The sequence below is a fragment of the Sciurus carolinensis genome, chromosome 9 (genome assembly GCF_902686445.1).
Source record: "Sciurus carolinensis chromosome 9, mSciCar1.2, whole genome shotgun sequence".
Lineage (NCBI taxonomy): Eukaryota > Metazoa > Chordata > Mammalia > Rodentia > Sciuridae > Sciurus > Sciurus carolinensis.
Genome location: NC_062221.1, coordinates 61,041,322 through 61,069,006, shown reverse-complemented (window position 1 = coordinate 61,069,006; position 27,685 = coordinate 61,041,322). Strand labels below are relative to the sequence as shown.

At 33.3% G+C, this 27,685-nt stretch overlaps 1 protein-coding gene across 1 annotated transcript in view; it reads right to left on the bottom strand.

Annotated features, from left to right (window-relative positions):
• Positions 1 to 1,381: 1,381 nt before the first annotated feature.
• Ostn (osteocrin) overlaps positions 1,382 to 27,685 on the bottom strand; it is a 38,240-nt gene continuing 11,936 nt past the window's right edge. The window contains exons 2-5 of the mRNA XM_047564758.1: positions 27,083 to 27,181; positions 25,390 to 25,604; positions 6,883 to 6,979; positions 1,382 to 3,141 (exon numbers count right to left, since the gene is read on the bottom strand). Coding sequence (XP_047420714.1) covers positions 6,895 to 6,979; positions 25,390 to 25,604; positions 27,083 to 27,181 — 399 coding nt within the window. The 3' untranslated portion in view covers positions 1,382 to 3,141; positions 6,883 to 6,894. The remainder of the gene's footprint in view (positions 3,142 to 6,882; positions 6,980 to 25,389; positions 25,605 to 27,082; positions 27,182 to 27,685) is intronic.

Here is a 27,685-nt window from a genome sequence, read left to right as displayed (position 1 = left end):
AACTTTGGAAAGGTTGAGCAATATCCAAGCACCTTAAATCTTTAGGTACAAGGGGATAATGTTATTCACAAAGTTTTTGACACCTCTTTCTTTTAGAAGATTTTTAAAAAATAATTTGCTTTAAGAAATTTAATTCCATGAAGATATATATAGACTAAAGGTACAATTTGACAGGTTTTTTGTAGTGTCAATTTTAAGATAATACAGCCAGGAGTCAATGTCCTCTTATAAAAGAGTTGGTTATATAATTGACACCAGAAGGTAGAAATCCATACTGACATATTCATTTGCTTTATGAAGCACTTCATGGGAGGAGCAAGGAGTTAAAAAGGTAACATATTATTTTGAAACTAAACAATCCTTCAAATTGGTGGCTTTCCAGTGAAATATGGTTAGATAATATTAGGCAAGTGCATTGAACAGAGAGATGAGATGTCATGTTCTTAACAGAAATTGATGTCTTAATTTATACTTATGTTAGAAGATGATCCTATTTAAACTGCTATATTGCTGACTTATTTTCTATTGTGTCTAAAGTGGTAGTAAAAATTAAAATATGAGAACGAAATTATAGGTGGAGAAAACACTTTTTCTTCATTGAAGTTTTGTGTATGAGACATATGCACTGCACATCAAAATAAACATCAGTGAGTTGATTGTGATCGCTTATTTTATTTAAATTGGATGTCATAACCTAATCTTGAATTAAAAATACAACATAGAAATCTATTTTTGAAATCCAACTTCAAATCTTTACCATAAGAAATATTTAGGCTAAAGTTTTTTAATACCATTTGTGAAAGCACAAAGCAGCACCTAGTTGGTTTAGAAGCTTACAAATATTCAAATGGGATGAAATGGAAAGAAATAACTTCCAAGGTATACGGAACATTTCCATCATTCATCAGAAGACTGGGGAAAGTGGACAGGAGAAATCATTACTTCTTTTAATTAACTAATTAATTAATTAATTAATTCTGTTGGTTCTTTTTAATTATACATGACAAAAGGATGAATTTGACATAATTATGAAAGCATAGAATATAATTTGTCCTAATTCAGTTCTCAATATTTCCCTTTCCCTTCTTCTCTCCTTCTTCCCCCTGTTCCTTTTCCTGTACTGATCTTTCTGCTATTTACTTAGTCTTTTCTGAAAATTAGTGTCTTATGGATGTACATGATGGTCAAATTCACTGTGATATATTCATGTATGTACAAAGGAAAGTTATGTCAGATTCATTCCACTGTCTTTCCCTATCCTATTCTTACTCCCTTTCCTTCATTCCTTTTTGTCTACTCTACTGATCTTCTATTCTTTTTTTAATCCCTCCCCTTATTTTGGATTAGCTTCTATATATACACAATGGAGTATTACTCAGCCATAAAGAAGAATGACTTTATGGTATTTGCTGATAAATGGATGGAACTGGAGACTATCATTATAAGTGAAATAAGCCAGTACCAAAAAGTAAGTCAAAGGTTGAATGTTTTCTCTGAATGTGGAAATCATTACTTCTTAAATAATTCCTTCAAACTTTGAGCCCTGTAGAATATTTACCCATATGCTACTGATAGCTAAAACAAGTTTATGAAGAACATAATTGGTTAGCTTTCTCAAAATTCATTTCTTTTTGCTGTAGCTCTCTATTATAATTAAAAGAAACATTCATCTACTGTTTTCCCCTAAACTTTGAAGATTTTCAGCAACTTGAAAATTTTCCAGGAAAACTGAGAAGTTTTATGCAAAACAGTTATGTATTCTGAGTATTTATCATCATTTCTTTTACTTATTTTTAGATCTTATGAATTGGGTTTCTAAAAAGCACGTTGGACAGCTAAAAATTTAATTTTATCTTTAATCTAGGCCAATTATCCATTCAATTATTTTCTAATGCATTTTTGTTACCATGATATTTTTTTGAGTTTATTTTGCTCTTTGAACCATATAAGTATATTAGGTCTGTTGGATGGTGAGTTTTGCTAGAGTTTGAAGGAGCAGTGTTCTACAGATGCTTCACACAATTCTGCCAAATAACTCATGCTGAATCTCTGCTCCAAGTGATGTTACTGTTCTATTTTTAAAGCATCTCCAACACACAATGGGCTTATGCACCTAACATGCAGTAACATCACACTTATTAATGGGAACTGAGATTTCTAAAGTACGAAATCTTATGCCCAGATAAGGTCCTTTAAAAATAATCTGCCTCATTTTAAAGACATCACTCCCAAATACATTATGTTCTTCAATGCCTTTTTAAGCACAGTGTCTGAACCAGGGTAAATAATTTCCTAGATGAGTCAATAATTTAAAAAAAAATTTCTTATTTTCTATGCTGCAATGTGCTGTGCTGTGCTATACTGGCCCTGGACTGGGCTGCTGGTTTAATGCTTATTGATTCTTTAACTTCCCATCTACTTTCATCTGTTACTTCTGTGTTTAGTTGTTTTCTTCATAATGAATCACTGCTACTCTTAATTAACTATCGGTTAGAATTTAGAGAAATTTTAGAGAATAAGAAATATTGAAGTTTAACAAATGAATAATATCCTTAATATCCTTAATTCTAACCCCACTTTGGCTTCACAGCTCACTGGGGCTGTGTTTTACTTAGTTAAACTGGATAAAATTTGAATACGATAAGAAAAGTCTAGTTTTATCATTATTATCAAAAGGTTTATGGACAAAGTTTTAAAAGAGACAGGTAAATGTACTCAAGAGAAAATACACATCATTGCCTTTTCTTACTTCCCAATAATGAATGAACAACTTTTATCCAATTTTAAGAATCAGATCTGTATTTCATAACTATTCTTTAGCTGCAAAAAATATGACTTGTACATGCATGTAGAAGGTATTTTTCTATATCACACTTTTTGACAGTTACTCAATAGTGAAGTCCGGTGGGCAGGTAACCATGCCTGAATAATTAAAATACATATTTAAAAATACACATGCATTGAAGTGATTTGCATAATTTAATGAAACAGAAACAATACTGTGATGTGATGAACTGAAGTTCAAGCTTTGGAAAATATTTGCAGAAGGCCAGTTCCTTAAAATTTTATCATTAAAGAGTATGAAGAACTTCACGGAAGCATCTTCCACATTTCTTGACATTTCACCCAAGGAAGTTGCATCTGAAAATATGAAAGTTGAAATTGCTGAAACTAATGAGAACTCTGTAGATCAGGTGAAAATCCATCAACTTTAATAAAGATGAGCTAAACCTCTAATTATATGATGTTTCATGTAGTTTTTATTTATATGGCATACTTTTTGAAGATAATGCAAAACAATAGTTTTAGGTCAAAATGCATTAAAGAACATTTTAAAAAATGTATATGTCCTAGTTGCTTGTGCTCATGTGTGAAAACTATAAAAAGTTTCTGTCACAACTCCTTTCTTCGTATATCTCTACTATATTTTATTCTCTTGAATTTTCAATCTTTGTTCAAAGGGTGTTGCCATGACAAACCAAAGAAAGAAAAGAAAAGCTGACTACAACTTTCTGCTTATTGTTGTGGTATCATATCAATAATTGCCATTTATTTTGCTCTTGCTAAAATGATCCAAACATATACTAGCACTTATGCATGATCTTCCTGCTGTACTTGAGAGTTTTACATATATTTGAATGTTAGTTATCAAAATTTATCTAAAATAAAAATTGTCATCATAAAACAACAATATATTTATCACATTATTAAAACAATAATCTTAATACATGTGTCTTAATTATCATGTTGCTAATTTTATCAGGTATATTAATGGCAGAGATACATAACTTGCTAATTCCATCCAGAGAAGCTATGGTACTTTAGACGTAGAATACCTCTGAATTTGAGTTGATTAGAACTAAGGCCCATTTAAAAACTCAAAACTTTGGTATGATACATTAATAATGTGAAGAAGACATTGTGAAAATATTGGATTATCTTCTCTAAAACAGGCATCAGTTTGGAAACTAGGTAGTGCACAGCAGCTGTGTCTAGACTTGACCTCAAACCAAGCAAAACTTCCATGATTAGGTACCAGTTTCACTTTGAGTGTGAAGACTTAAATGAAACTCAGAAGGTGAAAACCCACAACTACACTTGCTTCAAAAGATAATATTTCCACCCTTACAGAAGTGAAACAAAATTTTCAGAATGTCTAAGACATTGTGTGGGGTTTTTTGTTTTGTTTTGTTTTTTTAGAAATGTGTGACCAGTGAAGTTAGTATTTAACAATGACAATTTAGCACCACGAAGATCTGATAGACCATGAAGAGAGTGTTGGCCTAGAAGGCCTGAGTCTTAGATAATGCTTTGGCCAAGGAGTTGCAAAATTTTGGATAAATCGATTTCCTCTCAAAACACCTGTTTTCTGAATTGCTTTAAAAACTTGGATTGCATTAAAAAGACTCTAAGTTCTTGGATTTCCAACTACTTAGCTGTGTGACTATAGGAACATTATTTAATGACTTGTTATCTAGGAAATGAGGTACATGTTATATTACCTGCTTTTTCAAAGGTTCGTAGTCACAGTAGGAAAGAAGATATCAAAAATCATCTCAAAAATTTGAATGGAGGTTATAAGTATTATTTTACGGGTTTTGTTATCATATGAAACACAAAACTTCACATGAGGAAGTAAAAAAGCATCTGAAAAACCTTGGGGATATTTGTGGGAATAGTAACACAGGGGTTGAGCAGGTGAACCCACAAGGACTGACAAAAGGGAAAGAGATTCTAAGTTCTTTTCTAAAACATTCCTTTGTGATATTACCATCTTAATATTTTAATAATAAAAATAGCAATTTTCAGAAGGCTAAACAAAATCTGTTAAGAGAAGGATATAATGTACTAACTTGAATTTGACCCAACATTGATTCAGGAAACATTAATTCAACTCTGTAGATTAGTAGCTATCCAGAATTTCTATGGTCTAGGATTTCATATGTGTATTCATATGCACATGAATTTCCTGTATAGTTGCTTATCATACTTGTTTTGGTTTAATTTAGAAATGTTAAAATGGGTGATGATTAAGTGCAGCAAAGGTATATGTAGAAACTGATTGTTAACTAATTCAATCTCAGTGCCATTCAATTAATACTTTAAAAAACTGGAGGTTGTGACCCTCATTTCATGAGTTACTTGGTTTTTAATAGTGGTTAGTTACTTTCTAATGTAATGTACATTTCAAATGTAATGTGGCAATGTTTAACAACTCTGAAGAGTGAGTGTACTTGGTATATTCTAGATATGAAGAAAGAGTTCATTCTGAATTTTGAAGATCGTGCTTTTCAAAAGGTAGTAGGGAGGCGAGGCAGCACGAGGGTAAGAAGGATAGTAGAATGAACTGGACATTATTCCCCTGTGTACATATATGATTACACGACTGGTGTGATTCTACAACATGTACAATCAGAAGAATAAGAAGTTATACTCCGTTTATGTATGACGTGTCAAATGCCTTCTACTGTCATGTAAACTAATTAGAACAAATTTAAAAAGGTATTATTCAATAAATACTCCTATATTTATGGACATTCAGTAACTGTAGAACATCATTAATCAACAAATACCCAGGAAACAAAATTTTATTTTAATTAAGTCATTCTGATAAAAATATTTATTCCTCATTGTGACTAGAACATTTGAGGAGAATGAAAATGGGGTCATTTAAAGTAAGGGGGAGTGGGTAAATGTCTGCTTTTGGAGACTCTGCGTCATTGATCCGAGGATTATTGTGACAGAAGCAAGAAGTAGAATTACCTCTTCTCTAGACTGACATTGAAAAAGCAGTTACAGGTTGTCTTAAATATTTGGGAGGAAGAACGAACCTCTGTAAGCCATATCGAGAGAAAATATTTTGCCTAGGTTTCATATTCAAGAAATATTTAGTTTTTAAAACATAATGTATATGATTAAATAAAGTGTTTGACAAGTAAAATCAGGAATTTATCCATTCATTTAATCCTCAGGAAAATACTATACATTAGAAATTGTTATTATCCTCATTTTATGGAGTAAGATTTCAGACTTACGGTGGGTCCCACAGCTAACAGGTAGATGACCTGGGATTTGAACTTAGAAAACCTGGTCTCCCTTGCTGGCACCTTTATTCCATATTCTGCACTGCTTTTCGAGATACCAGAGATAGTAATAGTTCTACTTTCATTGGATGGAATGATTCAACGAAGAAATGCATGTGAAACACTAAGTATAAGGCTTAACACAAAGTACACTTTCAGAACTGTAATAAACATTGTTGTCACTTGTAAGTATTGTGTGTGCAATATATTGCAGGTTTACTAAAAATATCTGATTTAATCTTCACAATACCACAATACTATTGTTTAATGTAAAAGATATAGAAAAATAAGGTATACTGACAGAAACAAGATAATGAATGACAACCAGGATTTGAATAAAGTGTTTTGATTCCATGACTTATATTCTTTCTACTATACCAGTCTCTCTCCTATGTTCTTTATTATCATAATCCTAGTAATATCTTCACTGATAATAATCAATAAAATGTGTGCCCTTTATAACAAAGGGATTGCTATACACATGAATATTTATGAAGGTGATTTATTGTGTTCGTTATAAGTGTAACCTTTATGCATATTAATATTTAGTAATTACATAGAAATTTGTGAAAATCGTATTTTAGGATGAAGAAGGTCTAACACATTCCTCTATTTTCCAAATGTCTCTCAAACTGCTTAACAGCAATGTATCAATTAAATATGGAAATGCTTGAAAAAGTTAACTTATGAACTAAGAAATCAAAAGGAGGATTTATAAGCAAGAATGGATTAATTATTCTATTATGAAATGCGAAACCAAATATTTGCTTGCATTGCTACTTATTCAAATTTTACTCACAACTGAAATCAATTAGCCTCTGGAATTTGAAAGCCGGTTTCTGCCAATCCGATCCATGGGGATGCCAAATCGTCTTTTTGGATGATCTACTATTTTCCTGAAACAAATCAAGGGGAATATTTTTAAGCTAAAGTCCCAGTTATTAACCACTACTTGTGTACTTTTATTTCATGAAGATCTGGGAGTTTTCTTTGGGAGTTAGAATAAAGATGATAGTTACATTCACCTGTTACCATTCTTACACTCTGAATGGCTATGGAAGTGAGTATAACCACATCCATCTTACACACCAGACAGCTGAGGCTTAGAGAAGCTAACATATCCAAAGTCAAAAAAACCAAGTGAAAAACCAGGTCTTTTGGGTATACTGATGTGCTAAGTGGGTAAATCTCTTTCTCTCTTCAGATTTTATTCCTTTGTTTATTGAGGAAAACAGAACTGTTTTCCCCAAACTCTGCCTCAGAATGGATCTTTGGGGAAGTATGGTGGTGGGAGAGGAAAGGGGGCAGAGATGAAGGCTGAGAGGAAGATGGTTGCTCATGCCTTCACGTAGACCTCATCCAGAGAAGCCTTATATGTGGTGGTCTGTGTTGTGTGTATATTCTCGACATCAAATATTGTTTGAAAAATTTAAACAAGCTTCCTATTAAAATGAAGTTTAAAAATATCTACACAGGATTATAAGAGGCCTATTACATCTTCCAGTTTATATATTCTATGCATTGGTTCTTCATTTGGTACATTATAAATATATAATAATAGAGGGATTCATTGTTGCATATTTGTACATGCACGTAATATAACATGATTTGGTCCATTTCATTTCCCAGTACCTCCCTTTTCATTAGTTCTCCCTCTCTCTTTTTAAACATTAGCTCTTTAAAAGAGCTAATAATCTTTGGAATATTTTCAATATCTTCTTTAATTCATTGCTATTTGCATTATATAGTTAATCTCTACTACATAAATGCTAAAAATGAATGAAAACCTCAATGATTTTTGAGGTTTTATCCTATGGTCATTCAATTGATTTATACTTTACTGTGTCCCTACTATGTATAAGGTTGTTTTTGTGGCTGGCCTAATAGATAAGAAATAGTCTTTACTTTCAAAAACTTTCAGATAAGTACTCTCAGAAGTGATGACAATTTAATGCAAATTGTAGAGGAAAAATCTCTTTGTCTAACGTTTACATCTCTTGGTCTTATCAAGCTTTTTCTTAATGATGTTCCTGATAGTACTGTGAAGCAAATAATTTATTAAATGGCTCTGAAAAGCATGGAGAACAAAGAAAATATGAAGAACTTTTAATGCTGTACTTTGCACATGAAATCTATAAATATTGCTTCATTTATTTAAAATAATTAATTTATAGACAATTAATATTTAGTTCCTTCTACATACCAGGTGCTGTGTTTCATGCTATCTATACAAGCATGATAAAAACATACAGGGGCCCTGATATATACTTACCCTCAAATAATATTTAGGAATATTATATTTTCATCTAATTAACTTTGTTTTCTGCTGATTCACATCCATCTTCTTTTCTGGGTTGGCTCTTGGTTTTGTTATCTGAACTGATTATATGTATTGCTTATAAGATTTGTCTTCTAGGCAACCATTTGGTTAGTAAATTAGGTATGGGAAAATCTAGAAAAATACTTATTGCTTATTTTTAACATTTCTATACTCCTACTTTCTTTCATTATTTCTGGAAAACATTACCTCTTGAAATAATGTCTGTTGTTTGCACTTCTGGATTTCTTAAAAATTGCACATTCACTACATATTTGTCAATTTGTAAACCAAATGGGAAACTTGGTGTTTGTAAACTTAGCTTAAAATTCATGTTTAACACTCATAAGAAACTAGGCATGTCAGTTATGCTTTCAACCATTTGATGTAATTACAAATAATTGCTGTTAAAAGAAAATAATGTCTCTTTCACATTTTGAATTATCTTTACGCAGTTATTTTCTTTGTGGTAGTCAGAAAAATAGTTTTCTACAGATGTCCACATGGTAATTTGCAGATTCTGCAAATATATCACATTGTATAACAAAAAGAATTTTCACACAGGGTTAAGATTAAGAACCTTGAAATGGGAAGATGATGCTGTATTATCTGAGTATTCCCAATCTACTCACTGAAATCCTTAAAAGTAGATGATGACTGAAGGATACTAGGTCAGACAGGAACAGCAAACTGAGAAGGATTACCCACCATTGCTGGCTTTGAAGATGAAGGAAAAGTTAATGAATCAAGGAATGTTGTAGCCCCTTGAAGTTCTGGAAAGAAAACAGGGATTCAGTTCCATAAGGAACTGAATTCTGCTGACAATTTGAAAAGCAGAAAATAAATTCTCCCCTAGAAACTCTGGGAAAGAGGAACAGCCTGTGGATATCTAGACCTCCTCTTTGTCTAGCTGGAAGACAATGCAGGAAAGATGGGACAGAGCAATCTGCAGGAGGAACTTTATAGGACCTCTTGGCTAGCAATGGATTACATGACTTATATGATCACATTGACCATATGATCTAACTGAAAGAAGCCTGAGCCTGGAAAAAGTTATCGAGAATCATATACCGTTGTGTGGTGAGAATATATCTGGACTCTGACCTACAGAATTTTAAGATGACCAATAATTTGTTGTAATTTATTAGGATAGCAAAGCAAAACCAAAAACATTTCTCTATGTGATTTAAGGTTTAAGTTAATATATGGGGTTCATATATAGAAAATACCAAACCAGTGTGATTTTTAACCTTTCACCCTAAATCCCTTTACTGACTGTTCTACCATTGTAACTCCAGGAGACCAATAGGACAGAAGCCACTTTAGGAAGAGAGAGAATGCTCCTGGTAGTCTCTGACAAATAGGAAGAGGAAGTGAAAAAACAAACCCTTCCAGGTGTTAAAAGGACTGCAAAAAGGGGAAGGAAATAGCAGCTGGGACAAAGATTCATATGACATGTGTACTGATTTCCCAAATCTCCTTTAAGAATAGATGTCATGTAAAAAACCTTTTACTTTTTAAAAAGTGTGATGTTCTCATAAATCATATAAATTAAAACAGTACTATTCCCTATTGCCAATATATTTTTACCAAAAGTAAAAGAAATGGAAATAATATTTTTCTTTTTTGCTTTGCTATAGATTATCTTTCCTTGAGATATCAGACTGTGATAGAGGCAGATGAGATGGTGCTGAATGCAAAATAAACCTGTTTTCCTCCTCTTTCCCTCTCCTCCTCCCTTCTTTTCTTTCTTCTTCCTTTCTAGATTCCCTTTCCCCCCATTTTCTCTTTCCTTCCTTTCCCCAGATTTAATCCAAACAGTATTAGGAACCAGGAGATGGAGAACTTGGGCTTTATTTGATTCTTTTACTTACTGTTAATGTGATCCTTTGCAAGTCTGTATCAGCTTCTTTTTCTTTCTTTTTTTTTTTCTTTTTTTTGGATAAAATTTAGATAATACTTGTTGTTCCTATCTCCTGGAGATGTTTATTCATTTAATATATTTATTTGTTAAGTAATAGTCAGTTGTATTTATATTTATTCTATGCAGTGGGGATACAGTGGTGAATAAGATATGCTACCTCTCAGAGTTCACAATTCACCTTGAAAACAGCTATTGAGGTAATGTACGTGAAAACATTTTATACATTCCAACTGATACTATTCTTTTCTAACAGTCTAATCCAGTGATTTTCAAACTATTTATAGACTACCTTTTATAAACACAAAAACTTTATAAAAAAGAACAATATATAAAGTGTTAAGTGAATTGTATCAGTAAGTTACCTCTCCCTGTCCATATATAGTGATCACTGAAAGAGCTTCTAGAATCACTTAAGGCTCCTCAGAGCAAAGGAAGTAGACAAGTGGGTAAAGTGGAGACTAACAATAGATTCATAAGCACTTGATTTATTTTATCAAATTTAGGATTGGTTGCAAATGCTCATAAGTATATAGAAATTGAATTTAAAAATAAAGCACATATATGACATATATTGTTCATATAAATATATATCTTATATATAATATATACACACATCTGCTCAACATTAGTGCTTATATAAAAACAAAAACTTTTGTTTCAAAAAGTACATAAAATCATAATTTTTCAGTATTTTAAAGAATTTCTATGTAATTTTTATCAATTTAGAAGGAAAATAGTAAGCTAGAAGATATTTTGCTGTTACTATAAAAGTATAATAGTACTATGAAACACATGCATTGACAAATACACAGTGTATAAAAATTGTTAGAGAAATATTTCTTTTAATATTTTAAATATTTTTTAGTTGTCAGTGAACCTTTATTTTTAAAATGTATCTATTTCTAGGCATTGCTAAGAATCATCCAGTGCCTCACACATGCTAGACAAGCACTCTCTCACTGAGCTACAACTCCAGTCCTTAGAGAAACATTCTTAAGATCAAAAAGGAAAGCTGTACTTTCTGAGTATCTAGTCCCTCTTGTGACAAAATGATGGTATGACATGGCTTATACTACATGCATTTAAAACAATCCACCTTTTTCATTCTAAAATATTCTGTAAGTAGTTTAAAGGTTTAGGATATTTGTCAAACTAATATAAAAAGAATGATTATTTTTTTCATGCTTTTATTTTTCTTTTCCATGCTGGGAATTGAACCCAGGGGTACTTTACCACTGAACTAGACCCCAGTCCTTTGTACTTTTTATTTTGAGACAGGGTACTGAGCGTTTTAAACTTGCAATCCTCTGCCTCAGCCTCCTTAGTCGCTGGGATTATGGTGAGCCGCCATTCTGGGCTTGATTGTCTCTTTTAAACATGATTTTAAACATGAATAAACTATATAGTTTAGTGTACACTAAAATATTGACTTCTGATGTTAAATAGGATTTTCTTTAAAATTTATATTCTTTGATAATTCCATTTCTAAAGGTACTTGAACATTCTAAAAGGGCATTTAGAAAAATTGCGTTTAAACATTTTATCAGGAATCGCTTCATATAAAGACTCTAAATTTATTTATAATCTGTGTAAAGAAAACAAAAAGGATTCTCCTATTTTTAGTACCAGCACAAGAAATAGAATATTACCCAGCACTTTTGACATTCCAGTGTCCCCCTCCCAAACTGCATACCTCTCATAGCTCAGTCCCAGAGGCAATGTATAGACTGAAGCCTAATCATTCTCTGCTTTTCCTAATCTTATTATCTATGTATGTAATCTTCAAAAAACAGTATGGAGATTCCTCAGAAAACGTGGACTGGAATCACCATTTGACCCAGCTGTCCCACTCCTCGGTTTATACCCAAAGGACTTAAAATCTGCATACTACAGTGATGCATCCATATCAACTGTTTATAGCAGTTCAATTCACAATTGCTGAACTTTGGAACCAACCTAGATGTCCCTCAACAGATGAATGGATAAAGAAAATATGATACATATATATATATATATATATATTTATGATGAAATATTACTCAGCTTTAAAGAAGAATGAAATTATGAAATTATGGCATTTGCTGGTAAATGAATGGAATTGGAGAATATCATGCTAAGTGAAATAAGCCAGTCCCAAAAAACCACAATGGGGTGAGGGCGCTGGGAAGAATAGAATTACTTTAGGTAGAGGGGAGTGAAGGGAATCGGGGTGTGGGGGTAGATGGATAGTAGAATGAAACAGACATTATTACCTCATGTATGTATATGACTGCATGACTGATGTGATCCTAACATGTACAATCAGAAAAATGAGAAATTATTTTTCATTTATGTATGATTTATCAAAATGCATAAATGCATTCTACTGTCATGTATAACTAATTAGAACAAATAAAAATTAAAAAATCTGATATTTACTTTAGATAGTTCTGGAATTGTACTTAAAATGAACCATGTACTGCTGACCTAATGTACAACACGGTGACATAGTCTATAATAATGATGTTAATACTATTACTAGTACTGATAATACTAATGTTAATATTAATAAAGGTTGTTTATTGTTTGAATATAATATATTATATACCTGAAATTTGCTAGTAGGGTAGTTTTCTTTTTTTTTTTTTTTTGTACCAGGAATTGAACACAGGAACACTTAACCACTGAGCCACATCCATTGCCCCTTTTTGTTTTATTAGAGACAGGGTCTTCCTGAATTGCTTAGGGCCTCATTAAGTTGCTAGAGCTGGCTTTGAACTTGAGATCCTCCTGCCTTAGCTTCCTGGGTTTATAGGCCTATGCCACCGTGCTGGGCTAGAGTAGATCTTATGTATTTCATTACAAAAAAAGAAGGTAACTATGTGAAAGGATGCATATGCTAGCTCGATTTTGACAATCACTTCCCAATGTATAATCACATCAAAATGTCATGTTATAAACAAGTTTTATCAATCATAAAAGGAATTATGTATGATCTTTGTCTTTCAACAAATATTATGTATTATATATTTTGAGATTAGATATTATGTTATTTTCCATGTTAACATAAGTAGCTGTAGTTATTTTATTTATAGTTGCTGTATAAGATTTCATCACATGAATAAAAAATGGATTGTCCATCTACCATGAATGAAAAATTGAGGTATTTTCCTTTTGGTTATTATAGACTGTTCTGCTGAATTTTTTCTTACACAGAATTCTACAGAAGTCGAATTGCCAGCTATGCTTATACTTTGTTTTATTTCATAGACCAGTTTCCAAAGTTGTACCAATTCACACACCTGAGAGCAGTATGTGATAGTTCCTACTTTTTCAAATTTATGACAACACTTGTATTGTAAGAATTTCAATTTTGCCAGTCTAATGTATCCAGTAGCCATATATGGTTTGCTGTTCATTGATTTTCCCTAAATATTAATGAGGTTATTCACATTTTCATTTGTTTATTTTGGAAATTCCTGCTTAAGTCCGTTGTCTGTTGTTTTTATTGGTTTGCTTTTCCTTTAAGTCTTTATTTGTAGGAGGGTCTGGAATATTCTGAATATTAAACTTTGTCAGTTATATATATATTCAAATATCTTCTCTCATCTGTGATTAATATTTCTTGTTGTGTTTCTCATCAAAATAATACATAGTGATATTTTCATACCTCATTTAATAATCATCTCTATCCTAATAATAGATTCAGCTTGCCAAGTTTTATGGAAATTCTATCGTAATATAGACTAAAATTGTATTGAATCTAACATATAAGTCAATTGAACAGAATCAAAATCTTCATGATAATGAGACTGATTATTCAAGATCATTTATTATTTAGGTTATTTTTAATGCCTTTGAATGAACTGTTAATAATTTTCTCCATAAAAATCTTTCACAGTTTGTAGGATTTGTTGTTAGTGGTGTCGGTTAAGAATATGTATAGTAGGTGTTTTTAATAGGTGTCTCTTCCTTGGTTACAAAAGCTTCCTTTTATTATTAATTTACTGGTTATTTCACTCAGGAATGAATGTTGAATTTTATCATATGCTTTTTTGCATCTATTGAGATGATGTACCTTGTTTCTTTGATTTGTCAATTCCATTAATTGATTTTCTAATATAAACTAACCTTATATAATATTTTTGTGGTGGACCCTACATGATAATGTTACATTGTCTTTTTAAAATGCATTCCTTTATTTGTTTTGTTATTTTTGTGTGTGTGTGGGAATGACCTGTGGTCATTAATGATGATAATTTTCTTTCCTGTTTTATACATAAGTAGTTTTGGTCTTCAGACAGCTCTATTCTCATTAAATGACAGAGGATTACGCCTTCTTTTTTGGTCTTTCTTTTGTTATTTATTTAATTGCATCGTGGTTTGAGAACAAGTTCTTTATGAAAACCATGCCTCTACAATTTGTAAGGCTTATTTTCCAGACTAGCAGTTCATTAATTTCATGTGTAAAGGTTGATTCATGTGTATTTAAAACTTTTTCTCTCCAACTGTTGGACACAACAACAACTTTGGCTTATCCTGTTTATGGTTTTGAGTTCCAAGGAAAGAAACTTGGAATCAGAGCATGGAGAATGTTCCTTAAAAACAATAGTCAGATTTGCTGTTCCACTTTAAAGAGGCAATAAAATGCTAGGCCTCTTCAAGAGAGTCATACAGCTCCATCAATATTCAGTACTATGCAAAAAGAGAAGAAATGATAATGGCTAACTGAGGACGTAATTTGGGTTAGTAAAACAGGGAGATGAATTACTATTGTACTGTGTCTATGTGTAGCGGCCAGGCTCTGGCCCCCAATAATTCTATCATTATATAGTCTCCTTGCACATGGGCAGGGCTGATTTCTGTCACCAAGGATCTTGTGGAAAGACCACATGAAGTGAGGAAACTGCTGCACCTCCTGCTTTGCTTTGTTGGATGACTGCCTGGAGGGTGTGGGGGAAACCAGCAGCCATTTCCTAAGTGCACTCTCACAGCCCTATAAAGAGGTTTTCATAGGGTAGAACTAAGGCCTTGCCAATAGCTGGTGAGGAACTGGGACTCTAAGCTGCCAACCCAGTGAGTGGGCCATTTTGGAAATGAATACTTCAGCTCGTTGCTTTCCTTTTTAAAAAATTATTCCTTTTTTTTATTTTTACAGACTGCATTTTGATTCATTGTACACAAATGGGGTACATCTTTTCGTTTCTATGGCTGTGCACAATGTAGATTCATACCATTTATGTAATCATACATGAACATAGGGTAATGATGTCTGTCTCATTCTACCTTTTTTTCATATCTCTGCCCCCTCCTCCCTCTAATTTCCCTCTACGTAATCTAAAGTTCCTCCATTCTTCTCCTACCCACCACTCGCTCACCCCCATTATATATCATCATCCACTTACCAGGGAAAACATTTGGCCTTTGGTGTTTTGGGATTGGCTTATTTCACTTAGCATGATATTCTTTCTTTAAGCTGCTCAGTTTTGGATAATTTGTTTCATTACAACTGATACCTATTACCAAACAGTATCAAGAGATCACACACAATATGGGGATTCCAGGAAAACTTAGGAAGCATGTGGAAATAATAAGGAAAATAGTCACCCCTGAATCTTGTAATTGTGGTTACTATAATTTACAATTCAAGGGTAAAATTAAGAAATGGGAACAGTAGGATTGAAAAGTAACTATACAAGCTTGGAAGGACTGACCTGTAAAAAACCTAAAATGAAGTACTCAGCAAGGCCCTGTGAGGGATGAGAAGGAAATAATCAAAAGTCCACAGAAAGACAGGTTTTCAAATTCAAATTCCAGAATGTTAGAATGAAGGATCACATTAAATCTGAGTGATGATGTGGTTTTAACTAACTATTACATAAAGCCTTCTCCCCACTACCAAGTCCACATTTAGAAGTAATAGGGAAATAAGATATGTGTTCAGTGTAGAGAAGCCAACATGCCATTTTTATTACTGACAAAACTGAATGTAGACTATGACTTTACATCTGCATGTCATAGGGTTTTCTTATGTTTTCTTCCTGACTTAGACAGATTTACATAACTAGGCATTGCTATCTAATAAAAACAGGGAGGAAGTGAATGAGCTGAATATACTCAACTACTCCTCCCAAACTGACCAATCACCAGAAGAGGCTATTCCCCTAGGAAGAAGTGAACACAGGTAGAAGAAGGGGTCAATGTTTGCCTCATCAGAGCTTCTCCTCATGGAGGAGGGAACTGGTTGGTTCCTTCATAATCAGCAGGGCAACTTTAGAATGATGAAAGAAAACACTACTTCACTCAGCATAAGTTTACTTTTGACTTTTAGAATTTTATCTCAAAAGTGGTAATTTGAGGAAAGATAATAGAATGAGACAAACATCATTACCCTATGTACATGTATGATTACGCAAATGGTATGACTCTACTTCGTGTATAACCAGAGAAACGATAGTTGTACCCCATTTGTGTACAAAGAATCAAAATAAAAAAAAAATAAAAAAGTGGTAATTCGATTTTAAACAGTTTGCTGTTAAATTTATGACGATGATGCAGAATAGAAATATTAACTTCTGAAATATTGTTGCAAGGAATGAACTACATAAATAGGCATTCAGAACGAAGCCACTAGCACTGGGATCAAATAATGAAATTTAGATAGCTGTAGAAAGATCCAGGTATGTTTAATTTGGGAAGTGCTGCAGAGTAGTAGGATAGGGCAAAGGCATCTGCATTTATTTGGTTCATGAACCTCTCTGAAGATCTAATGAAACTTTTAAAACTTCTATCCAACAAATGGATTCACACAAAAATGTATTATAAAAATTTCTTTTTGGAGGAATGAGTAATACACATGCAAAGCCTATGTATGGAATCAATTATTTTCCCTTTTGTAAGAAAGTTTAAATCTTCATGACATAAGTTAGGAGGGGAGAAAAGGTAAAGGACGGTTGCATTTTTGTGATGTTGAGCTGAGGTGAGAAGAGACAGGCAATAAAGAGCAGTTATTGGCAAGAATGGTCCAAAACCATTATGCTCAAGGGCATTTCCCATTTCATGGTCAGGCTTTTTAACTAGAAGGAAAGAAGTGGGCAAGGGCACCACAATCAGAATCCTTTTTCTGTGTTTCTCACATCTGAAATGAAGCCCATTTTGAACTACTTCTTTGGGCATCACCAAATAAGAGCTAAAAAGAATCAGCAAAAATCATAAGATGTAGAGGTTGGTCTACGTCTGCCACAGGATTTACAATGAATTAGAAAGGAAATAAAATGTTAGGGATTTTATCTTAGTCTCTGGACTGTCATCCAGAAGAGCAGTCATATCTGACAAATTAAACCTGGCACTGCTCTTCTCAACTTTACCCCGAACCTCTGTCTGACTTAGGACAGAAAGCCAGGAGAGAATTTATTCAGTGCATACATTCAAAGGGAACTGTTCTTGGTCTCAGATAATCACCTTACTCACACAGAGCTTTAATTTCTTTATTGAAAGTAACTTTAAGTGGAAAAGTCATTGGACTTTAAATTACACAACTTGACCCATAATTTATAGTTAGGTAATCTCAGGAAACTCATTTTTCTCTCTGAAAGTACACAATAAAATGGGAATCATAGCACTTCCTTCTTAGAGTGTTATAAAATGTTAAAGAGTAAATAATGTATCAGTGTTCAAATAGGATTTTTTCTATTTCAGTTTTTGGCTGTGGTCCAAAAGTAGGCGGCAAATATTTCCTATTGCATTCTAAAGTTAGGTGCTAGACTTATGTAGTATTTGCAAAGAATGTTGCTGCTGATTTTTTCCAACCTTAGTCCAATAAAAGAATTGAGGTTGAATAGGTCAGTAGGAAAGAATTTCTTGGGAAGAAGTTATTGGAGAACAGCAGCATTTATCCTCTACCTTCAAATAGGGGTCTTCAGGAAAAACACTCAGAGTGAGATGTACCCAGGAAGTATGAAAGACCTGATGGAACAATGCCTATAAAATCTAAAGGTCAAGAAGCTGTGAGAGTGGGCTTGATACCAGAGCTCAGAGGAATGACTACATAAGGAACAGCTTCCCTTTTAGTAAACAAAGTCAAGGATGTGGACCATGTGGATGGAGCTGGCCTAGGTTAACTATGAAGAGAAAATTGCCCCAAGGTCTTTCTGCCAGAGATGATGGGTGAAGCAAATTCAGCAGGATGTTGGTGGTGGTGTCAAATGGAGAAACTCAGAGGATAGGATGAGGGTGGAGGGCATCCTGTCAGAAAAGGAGTACGTCTGGAGGCCAGAATGTTTATTACTATGTTCCCAGTGGGGGTTATGTGATGATCTGCAAAAAAAAAAAAGTCCTGATAAGGAGTCTTCTCTGGGTGTTTATAAAGGCCAGGGAGCACTAAAGTCAGATCATGACTGGATTAGTCAAGTAAGACTTCACCTCTCTGCTTTTCCAGTCTCCATTCTGGAGGAGACTAAAGGGGGCCTACTGTAGTGGCAGGAGGGTGAAGATTAAACTGACCACAGGCCCTTCCCACCGCAGCTTCCCAGCACGAATGGACCAAGGCTGGGGAAAGGAAAGCTTTAATAATTTTCTTGGTTTGGGCTAAGACATAAGACTGGGTATTTTAATTATGGAAGATAGTTATTTTTCAACTAAAAGTAAGCACATGGATTCCTATTATTCCAGTATGACTACCAGAGCTACAGTGTCTACCTTTGGCTTTCCCAAGGGATAGGGAACAAGCACCCCCTGAGTGGGTTTGCATGCAGGCGGTAGGGTGTAAAATTGTTTTCCTGATTATGTTCTGTAGAGTTATTCTCTTTCAATTAAGTGGTTATAATAACAATATTCTGGAGCAAAGCGCTAATTGACCCAGTTCTATTGAATGTGCACAACTGTGCTGGGTCTCTTCCATCTGCTCTTCACATTTATCTCTATCTTTTCTCACAAAATTTTAGTCAGAGGATGCTGACTTTTTTGGACTACATAAAAGTTCCTGAAACCTCTGGCTTTGGTTTGGGTCAAGCAATAGGTGTCCTTGGCAAGAAAGACTAGAAGGAGAGCAGGAGAGATGTCAGGATAATTTTTCCTGCTACCATTCCTCCTTGTAAGACCACCTCTAGTGAGTTATGCTTCTGAATGAAGCTTACTGTTTCTTTCAGGCATCTGATTCTCCACACTATCTGATATTCCAGAAACCTCTTGCTTCTTCAGGCCAGGACTATTGTGCCAACCACTATGATTCGCCTATGCTCAGACATTTGTAATCTTGTGAATAAACTCTCTCCAAATTTTCCTTTTTGAAAGCTGCCACGTGTTTCCTGTTGGTACTCTGATTGACATAATAGTAACATAATTTGCTTTGCTGATATCAAAATATTAATGGTAGCACTAAAGCAACAATAGTTATGAAAATGTTTAACAGCAATTGATATCAAATATAGAGTATTATTATTATTATTACTTGAAACTATTTTCAGTCACGTGTGAAGGAGTCAGAAAAAACCATTTGTTAGAAAAATTTTAGGCCAATCATCAGTATATTCTAATGTTAAAGGAGCATTCAGAAAGTAGGTACTATTTTACCAGGGATATAATCAAAACTGTTTCCTTTAATTTGCACAAGTGAGGTGAACATTCATTAATTTTAGCTTTTGAAAAGTGAACTGAAATGAGGAAATACTTTATACTTTAAAGCATAAAGTTAACTTTGCCCTGAGAATTAAGTGATGTGCACATGTATCTGAAAATAAAGCTAGTGTCATAGTTGATGAAAAACTGGGGTAAATAGACACTGTTCATTGAATTTTTAATATGATCTGATACAGACTTTGCCCTATTCAGTGGTTTCTGTTTATTGTCATTTTTTATTTTTCCTAGATAATTCATGTATCATGCTGTTCCTATGTCTTGGTGGACCTTTTCAAAAGCAGATGTAAAAATTTTTTCCTAGATATTTCGTAGTTACTGAGAGTAAAATAATGCATTTTATATGCTCGAGACTTAGGGATTTTAACGTGTGGTTATGTACTAATATAGTTCCGGGGTCCATAAATGTGGATGGGCAAAGGTTACCTTTTTTTAGTTTAATTAACCTGTAATTAAAATACAACACTTCAATCATGAACTTAAGAAACAAATCGCAACAGTATTAGTTACACCTGGACCTTTGTGACAACCAGAAATCACAAGTACTGTCAATTACATTTTAGTTGTTATACTTTGAAATGTTTTTATTTCAGCATTTCTTGAAATTATTGTTTTTAGATCCATTTCTAAATCTTATTATTTTGTGTATCAATAAGCATATATATTAATATATTACAAATTGATGATTCTGTTTCTAAATAATTCGTAACTGCTGAATTCTTTTGATTTCTATCCATTCAAAAGTAATATTCTGAGATAGGGGATATAGGTTTCTTCAAAGTGCCAAAATGACCTGTGGCAGAAAAAGCTTATGAACCTCTCAGCTGAGTGATGGATACAATTGTTAGGGCTAGAGTATGGGTGACAGAAATCAGTTACCTTTTCTCCATGAGTAAGAAGGTGGAGAACATGTGTCTGAGAAGAAGAAAAATGTATGGTGTGTACATAAAAACCACAGGTGTTTATAAACAAATTAGAAAATATTTATATTCGTGCATATTAAAGTAATAAATTTCTAGTGCTATGAAATCAAAAAATAAATAGTGAACCAAAGCTATCATTCCATCTATTAAGATGAAAGCAAGGCAAATAATCCTTAGTAGAAATCTCCTCTGTAAAATAACTGTATTTTTTAAACTATATATCATTGTTACTAAATATGTGAAGATATATATTTTAGTCCTGTGACTCTATTATACATATTCAAGGATATTTAAATATATTTGTAATGTAAAATATTAACCTTGAATATTTAAAAATTATTACACATTATAAGAAGTATAAAATTATTTTATTAAAACTCAAGGAGTATAGGAATGTCTTATGCAGTATTTATTATTTATCTCCTATAGTTTTGCATCTCTCTAATATACAAAGTAAATTTAAATTTTGCTTTAAGACCAGAACAGGAATTCTTGTTTAAAAAAATGAATGCTGCAGAAAAATATCACAGGAAATGCAATTGGAGTTTTAATTTGAATGCACAAAATATCAGTCATCCACAATAAAATATAAAAATATAAAGAGTCTAGCTTAGAAAAAAAAATGTTCAACCGTTCAAGCTCATGGGTCAGTCTTGTGCAAATGAAGTGTCACCAAAAGCTCCTATTCAAGCAGGAATACTCAGAGGTAAAGTGATTAGATTATGAGAGCTATAACCTAATCAAACCATCCTATTTTGTGGACTGACTGAGTGGTAACTGTAGAAAGGTGGGAGGATTGTGCCCTGGAAAGGTGTATCTTCCCTTTGGCCCCTTCTTCCCTCCCTTCCTCTCTCTGTTTCCTTACCTTTCCAGGACCCCAGTAGCTTTTCTCTGTTGGGCACTTCCCCCATGATGTGCTGCTTCAACTTGGCTCCACAGCAATGGAGTTTTGCCTATTCTAACTTGTTGTTGGATATTTTGGTCACAGCAATATAGAAGTTGGCTAAAACACTCTATTTATACAATATTGGATGGAACCTTTCAATATGGCTCCGGGAATAGAATGAAGTTATGGGAGCTTTGCATTGCACAGTATAGAGGGCATTCTAACAGCATCCCTGTGTGACCCCAACTCTCCTTCCCTATTTCATTTATTATCCAGCGTTTAAAAAAATTCCCTAACATCAAGTCCACACCATGCTATCCAGGTCTCCCAATACCACATCCCAAATATTCAAGTCTCTAAGCTATCTTTTACAAGATTTTCTCTTAACAGAATAATGTTCCTAATTCTCTTAATCTGTCAAGAAGAATATTAGTTATTCCTGTCAAAATTTGTTCTTATTGCTGAATTTAAGAATTTAGCATTTATTGAAAACCCATATACAAATCTGCACAATATTGTCAAATGGTAATTTTTCTCCTCTGCTCCCACAAAACTTATTTTTCAGTTTTTTTTTGTTATTTAAAAATCTGTACTCAACTTTAGTAAGATATAATCAACTAAAATTGTGTATATTTATGGTGTATAATGTAATATTTTGATACATAAATGCATTGTAAAATGATTAAATCAAGTTAATTAACATGTATCACCTCACATAACTAAACAGTAAAAATCTACTCTCTTAGCAATTTTAAAGTATATAATACATTATTATTAGCTGTAATCACCAAAAATATTAATCTTGTCTAAGTGAAACTTTGAACCCTTCAACCAACATTTGCACACCCAGACCATAGGAAACATGATTTCACTATCTGCTTTTATGAGTTTGATTTCTTTTTGATTCCATATATGTCCTACAAAATTTATTAGATTAAATGTTATGTTACAATTTCTTATTCTATTGTCCATATCTTTTTGATATATTCTGAATTATTTCCTTATGATGAGTTTATTTACCTTTTTGCCAGGTCTAATCTGCTATTTATCTTATTGTTTGGTTTTCAAAAATATCTGTTATAGGCAGTTGTGGTGGTACACACCTGTAATCCCAGTGTCTTGGGAGGCAAGAGGATTGTGAGTTCAAAGCCAACTTCAGTCAAAGGAAGCTGTTAAGCAACTCAGTGAGACCCTGTCTAAATAAAATGCAAAATAGGGTAGGGAATGTGACCCAGTGGTTGAGTTCCCCTGAATTCAACCCCCCAGTAACCCCCCAAAAATCTGTTATAAAATATTTCAGACACATGCTAGAATAGAAGAGTGTAATGAACTCCCTTGAACTCCTTAATCTAAGGCAATTACCAATTTATTGTGAAACTTGGTTTATTTGGTCCACTTCTGCTTTGGTATTATTTTGAAGCAAATCTCAGATAAATAAAGACTGTCTCAGTTACACTGATTCAACATACTTTTTTTTTTTTTTTTTTTGTCTTTTCACAGTGGTCAGAAAGCCATACTTATTTAGTGAGAAACATGCTTTGAATTTTGAATCTTTATTTTTTTCGGGACTGATGATCTTTAGCAAAATACCCCGCAGCAAGATACTGCTTCCAATGAGCCTCATAATCATGAGCATAAATAAGCATTAGTCTACAATGTACTGTGTTGCTTGTTATGTTGTTCAGTAGGTGGGATGTATTAAATGCATCTCGACTAGTGATATTTTCATCTTATACTGGGTAACCCCATAATAAGCTGAGGAGCATCTATATTTTCATATTTAATTATTTTTCTGAAGCGTCTCTCATTCTGAATGATGGTATCATTTTCGCATTTGATAGTAAATAATAATTGATATTAAATAGGTACTGCTTACATTCACAGCTATCTTTTACAGATGTTAACTTTTAAATATATTATTGTTCAAATCAGAATGCAAGAAAAAAATTATTAATGCTTAGTAAGTCTCTTAGGTCTACTTTAACCCTCTTCTCCTTCCTTCTCCTTCCCTCTCCTTTTTTCCTATTATTTCTTGAAGAAACTGGATTATTTGTCCTATGGTTTCCCACAGTCTGGATTTTGCTGTTTGTGTCTTTGTAGTGTTTCTGATAACATTCCTGTCTTTCATGTTTCCTGAAAATTGCTGGGTGGATCTAGAGACAAGACTATCTTTTTTTTCTGGCAACGCTCTCTTTAGTGGGGCTGGCTTCTTTCAGGAGGCGTGTAATGACTTGCTTTTTTCCCCTGTGAGGCTGGCAGTATTCAAAGATCATTGTCTAGATCCTATATACAGTAGGGTGTACAAAATAAAGACATCCCAGTTCTGCTATTCTTTCTTCATTTATTAGAGAGAACAATTCTACAAAATATTTCTACAGCATCTGCTCATTTTATCATTTTCTGATCATTTTAACTGTAAAGAGAAAATTTCACATCTACTATCAACAGTGGAGTTTTCAAAAGAAAGGAAAGATTAATGTTCTCTCCATTTAGATGTTTTTAAAGCTATGAACTGAAAATTAGTATTCTGTAAAGATGACCCATTAGGCTTTAAAACATCATTTTTAATACATAGATTTATGCTGATTTGGTGTATTGTATTTAATATTTTTACTGAAGCTCAGATTCTCATACTTTAGATCCTTTTGACCTGATCATCATAATAACATGCTTTCTTGCCATCAGGGTTCTCAAGACAGTTAAAAGATAGATAGATAATAAAAAAATAGGATTTTAGAGAATTTAGTGATAAATAGGATATTCAGGGTAAGAAAAGGAATCCTAGTAATTCCCCAGAGAATTTTGTATGGTAATTGGGTGGTCTCTTGTGCCTTTGCTAATATGAAATATACAGCATAAAGAACAGATATTGGGGAAATAAAAAATGAATTAAGTTCAGAATTAATGCTGTAAAGTTACTCGCTGATTCTTTAATCATGAATTAATTAAGGGAGATCAATAATTGAGGGGGATGCATTTATTCTAATTCTTTTACATTGATTAAAATGTCACAATGCACTTTAATTTGATTATCATGTTTGATTTTTTTTACAGAGATAGGTAATCACACCCATTTTGTAGACAAATAAGCTGAGAATTACAGAGGGTAAGCTACTTTTAAAAGTTTTCAGGCTAGAAAAGAGCAGAAATTTGACTTAAACACATGTTTTGAAGTTTCAAGTTCTGAGGGCTCTTCACTATTTCTTGGTAGAGGAAAATGCATTAATTCACATGTTTTGGAAAGCTTTGAATCAAGGATAAAAACAATGGTATTCTGGATGCTTCTATCAAGTAGAAAACTCAGGTGATCAGAACAGTAATCCCATTATGTACACGTTCTCCTTTACCTTCCAAACACAGAAATGTCTCACAACAACCATGGTTCTTGTCTTTTGGAGGATCCTCCTTTTGGAACCTTCTGATAGGAATGCAAATGCACACTGCAGAAGTCATTTTGTTCCTTAATCACTTACTTCCAAAATCACACTATTAAACCCACAAGTTTAATACCAAGTTTAATTCTGTTGGCATAGAGTTTTTTTCACTGTATATATATTTTTTTAATGTGTAATTCTCTTTACTTTGGAAACTAGAATGAAAGGATCAGAGAGTGCAAATTTCCCTTCTCCAAAGGACTCGCTTACCTCTGTTTAACTTTATGATCTGCAGAGCCAGCTGAGAGTCTATCTATGGGAGACCCAAAGCCAGAGAAACTCCTCTTCTTCTTTGTCTCTGTCACATCGTTCTCCAAAGATACCAGCTCATCGAGGAGCAAGAGTTTTGCAGCCAGGTCAGTGGCTGATTTCACCTCTTGGACTGTGGGTGGTGACTGCACATCTGTGACTCCGGAATCAAAGGCCTGTAGAGCAGAGAAAGATGGTTCTATTCTTTAGATGAAGAAATCCAAATAGGTAAAGTTAGTGGATACTTCCTGTGTTCAGATGACACACCTTTTGTGTAACATTCTATAATTTCTCATGGAATTATGTTTCACACAGAAAGCTAAACTTCTGGGGAAGGAAACATTCAAAGGTAGAATACATATAGCCAAGAAAAAACAAATGAAACAAAAACTCCAGGCTTGTCTTTAAAATTTAACATAGATTATTGTTTTGATTCTGTACAATGAAGGCCTGAATCCTAGAATGCTTTATCTATACCTTTTTCATCATTGTACCTATTATATACCTATTACCTTATTAATATTAGATTGTTTACAATATACTTGTATTCCTTATCAGATTGTAAATAATTTGAGGACAATGACTGTCTGATTAATCTCTAATTTTTCTATTCAACGCATAGCTAGTATTTTACTCAGAATTAGTCTCAGTAGATGACTGATGAATATTTATTGAATGAACTCTGAAAAAGCACTAAACCTCTTGCTATTTCCCTTTAATCACTCATTTGTTATTTATTTATAAAACCTATTAAAAGTCCACTCTATGCCAGACTCTGCATTACATAGAAGGGATACAAAAATGAAGAAAATTTCCAGGACTTAATTTCTCCATCCACGTAATTTATTCACTAGTAACCTGTGAGTGTCAACAATGGGTCAGAACTAACCCAATTTAACTTCAAGGTCCAGGATAAAATACCTTGTTTGCTTAGTTGTTACATATATTGTCACTTTGTACTTCATCCAAAGTCATAATATAGGTATGGATGCTCCAATTGTGAAGTCTGTTTTTTTTTTCTTCCTTTCCTAGACCCACCAAAACAAAACAAAACAAAACAAAACAAATCCTCTGCTTCTATTAAGGATCCCTGTCTTTCTGCAGCATAGGAAACACTACTTCTTTTTTAAGAGCCTGAGAATATTTCTCCAAGGGAGGAAACTAGCTCCAGGGATTTCTTTTCCTCCTCCCTCCCTTTCATCACATTTTTCCATTTATCTCACTCTTGGTCATAACACAGAAACTGAAGAAGGGCTGGAATGCCAGAAAGAAATCCAAAAGAGGAGGAGACAGACCTTCAAAGGCAAAGGTCTTACATGATCTCCCAAAGCAACCTCCACAAAATATTCTTCCAACTAATATATATACAAAATAGAGTTTTGTTTCTTTAAGATATCCTTGATTCTCAGGGGTGGAGTGGAAACTATAGAATTCATGTAAGACTAAACCTTTTGTAAGATGCATTTCAAATTCTCACTTTATGTTATTTAAGAAGTACAGAGAAAACAAAAAAAAAAAATAGAAAAACACCTATTTCCTCGATTTTGTGTTATCAAGATATGTCCCTATTTCTTAGTTGTACCTCCTGACTACGGTAAAAATAGCTTGTGTTCATAAAAATATAGATAAAGTCCTTTAAGCTAGTTCGTATTACCTCTGTGGCTGTATTCACTGAAAGCACTTTTCCTGAGCTCCACAACATCAAAGACACAGCCAGGATGAAATGTGCACTTGCCAGTCTCCAGTCCAGCATCTAAGGGTCACATAGATCAGGGTTAGCATTGACTAATTTTGAACAGAAATATAGAAAACAAAATCTCCTAAGAAGCATGTTGCATGCACATGATAAGCCAAATTATTCACTTCTGTGTACTGAAGTGTATTTCTACAAAACTTAATACTTATTAGAAGCTGTCCATCTTCCAGAATGAATTCAATCAAGGCTTCATTTCCACAGAAACCTAGATTGGGTTCATATAGCTATAGTAATAATTAAATTCAAAATAACTTGGGGTCCAAGAAAGTCATATAACTGTATTCTTTGTCTAATACAGAGATAGAAGCCTCATGCACCTAAGGAGGAATATGTGCAATTGGCAAGGTTAAAGAGAAAAAGACCCGTTAGTCTCTGAACCAGAGAGAATGTGGTATATCTGAAAACATTTAAATTAAAAATTTCAAAAATTTATTTTCTTGTTATGTCAGAATTTTTATGCAAGTTTCGAATTTTTATGCAAGTTTTTTTCTTATAGAAAAA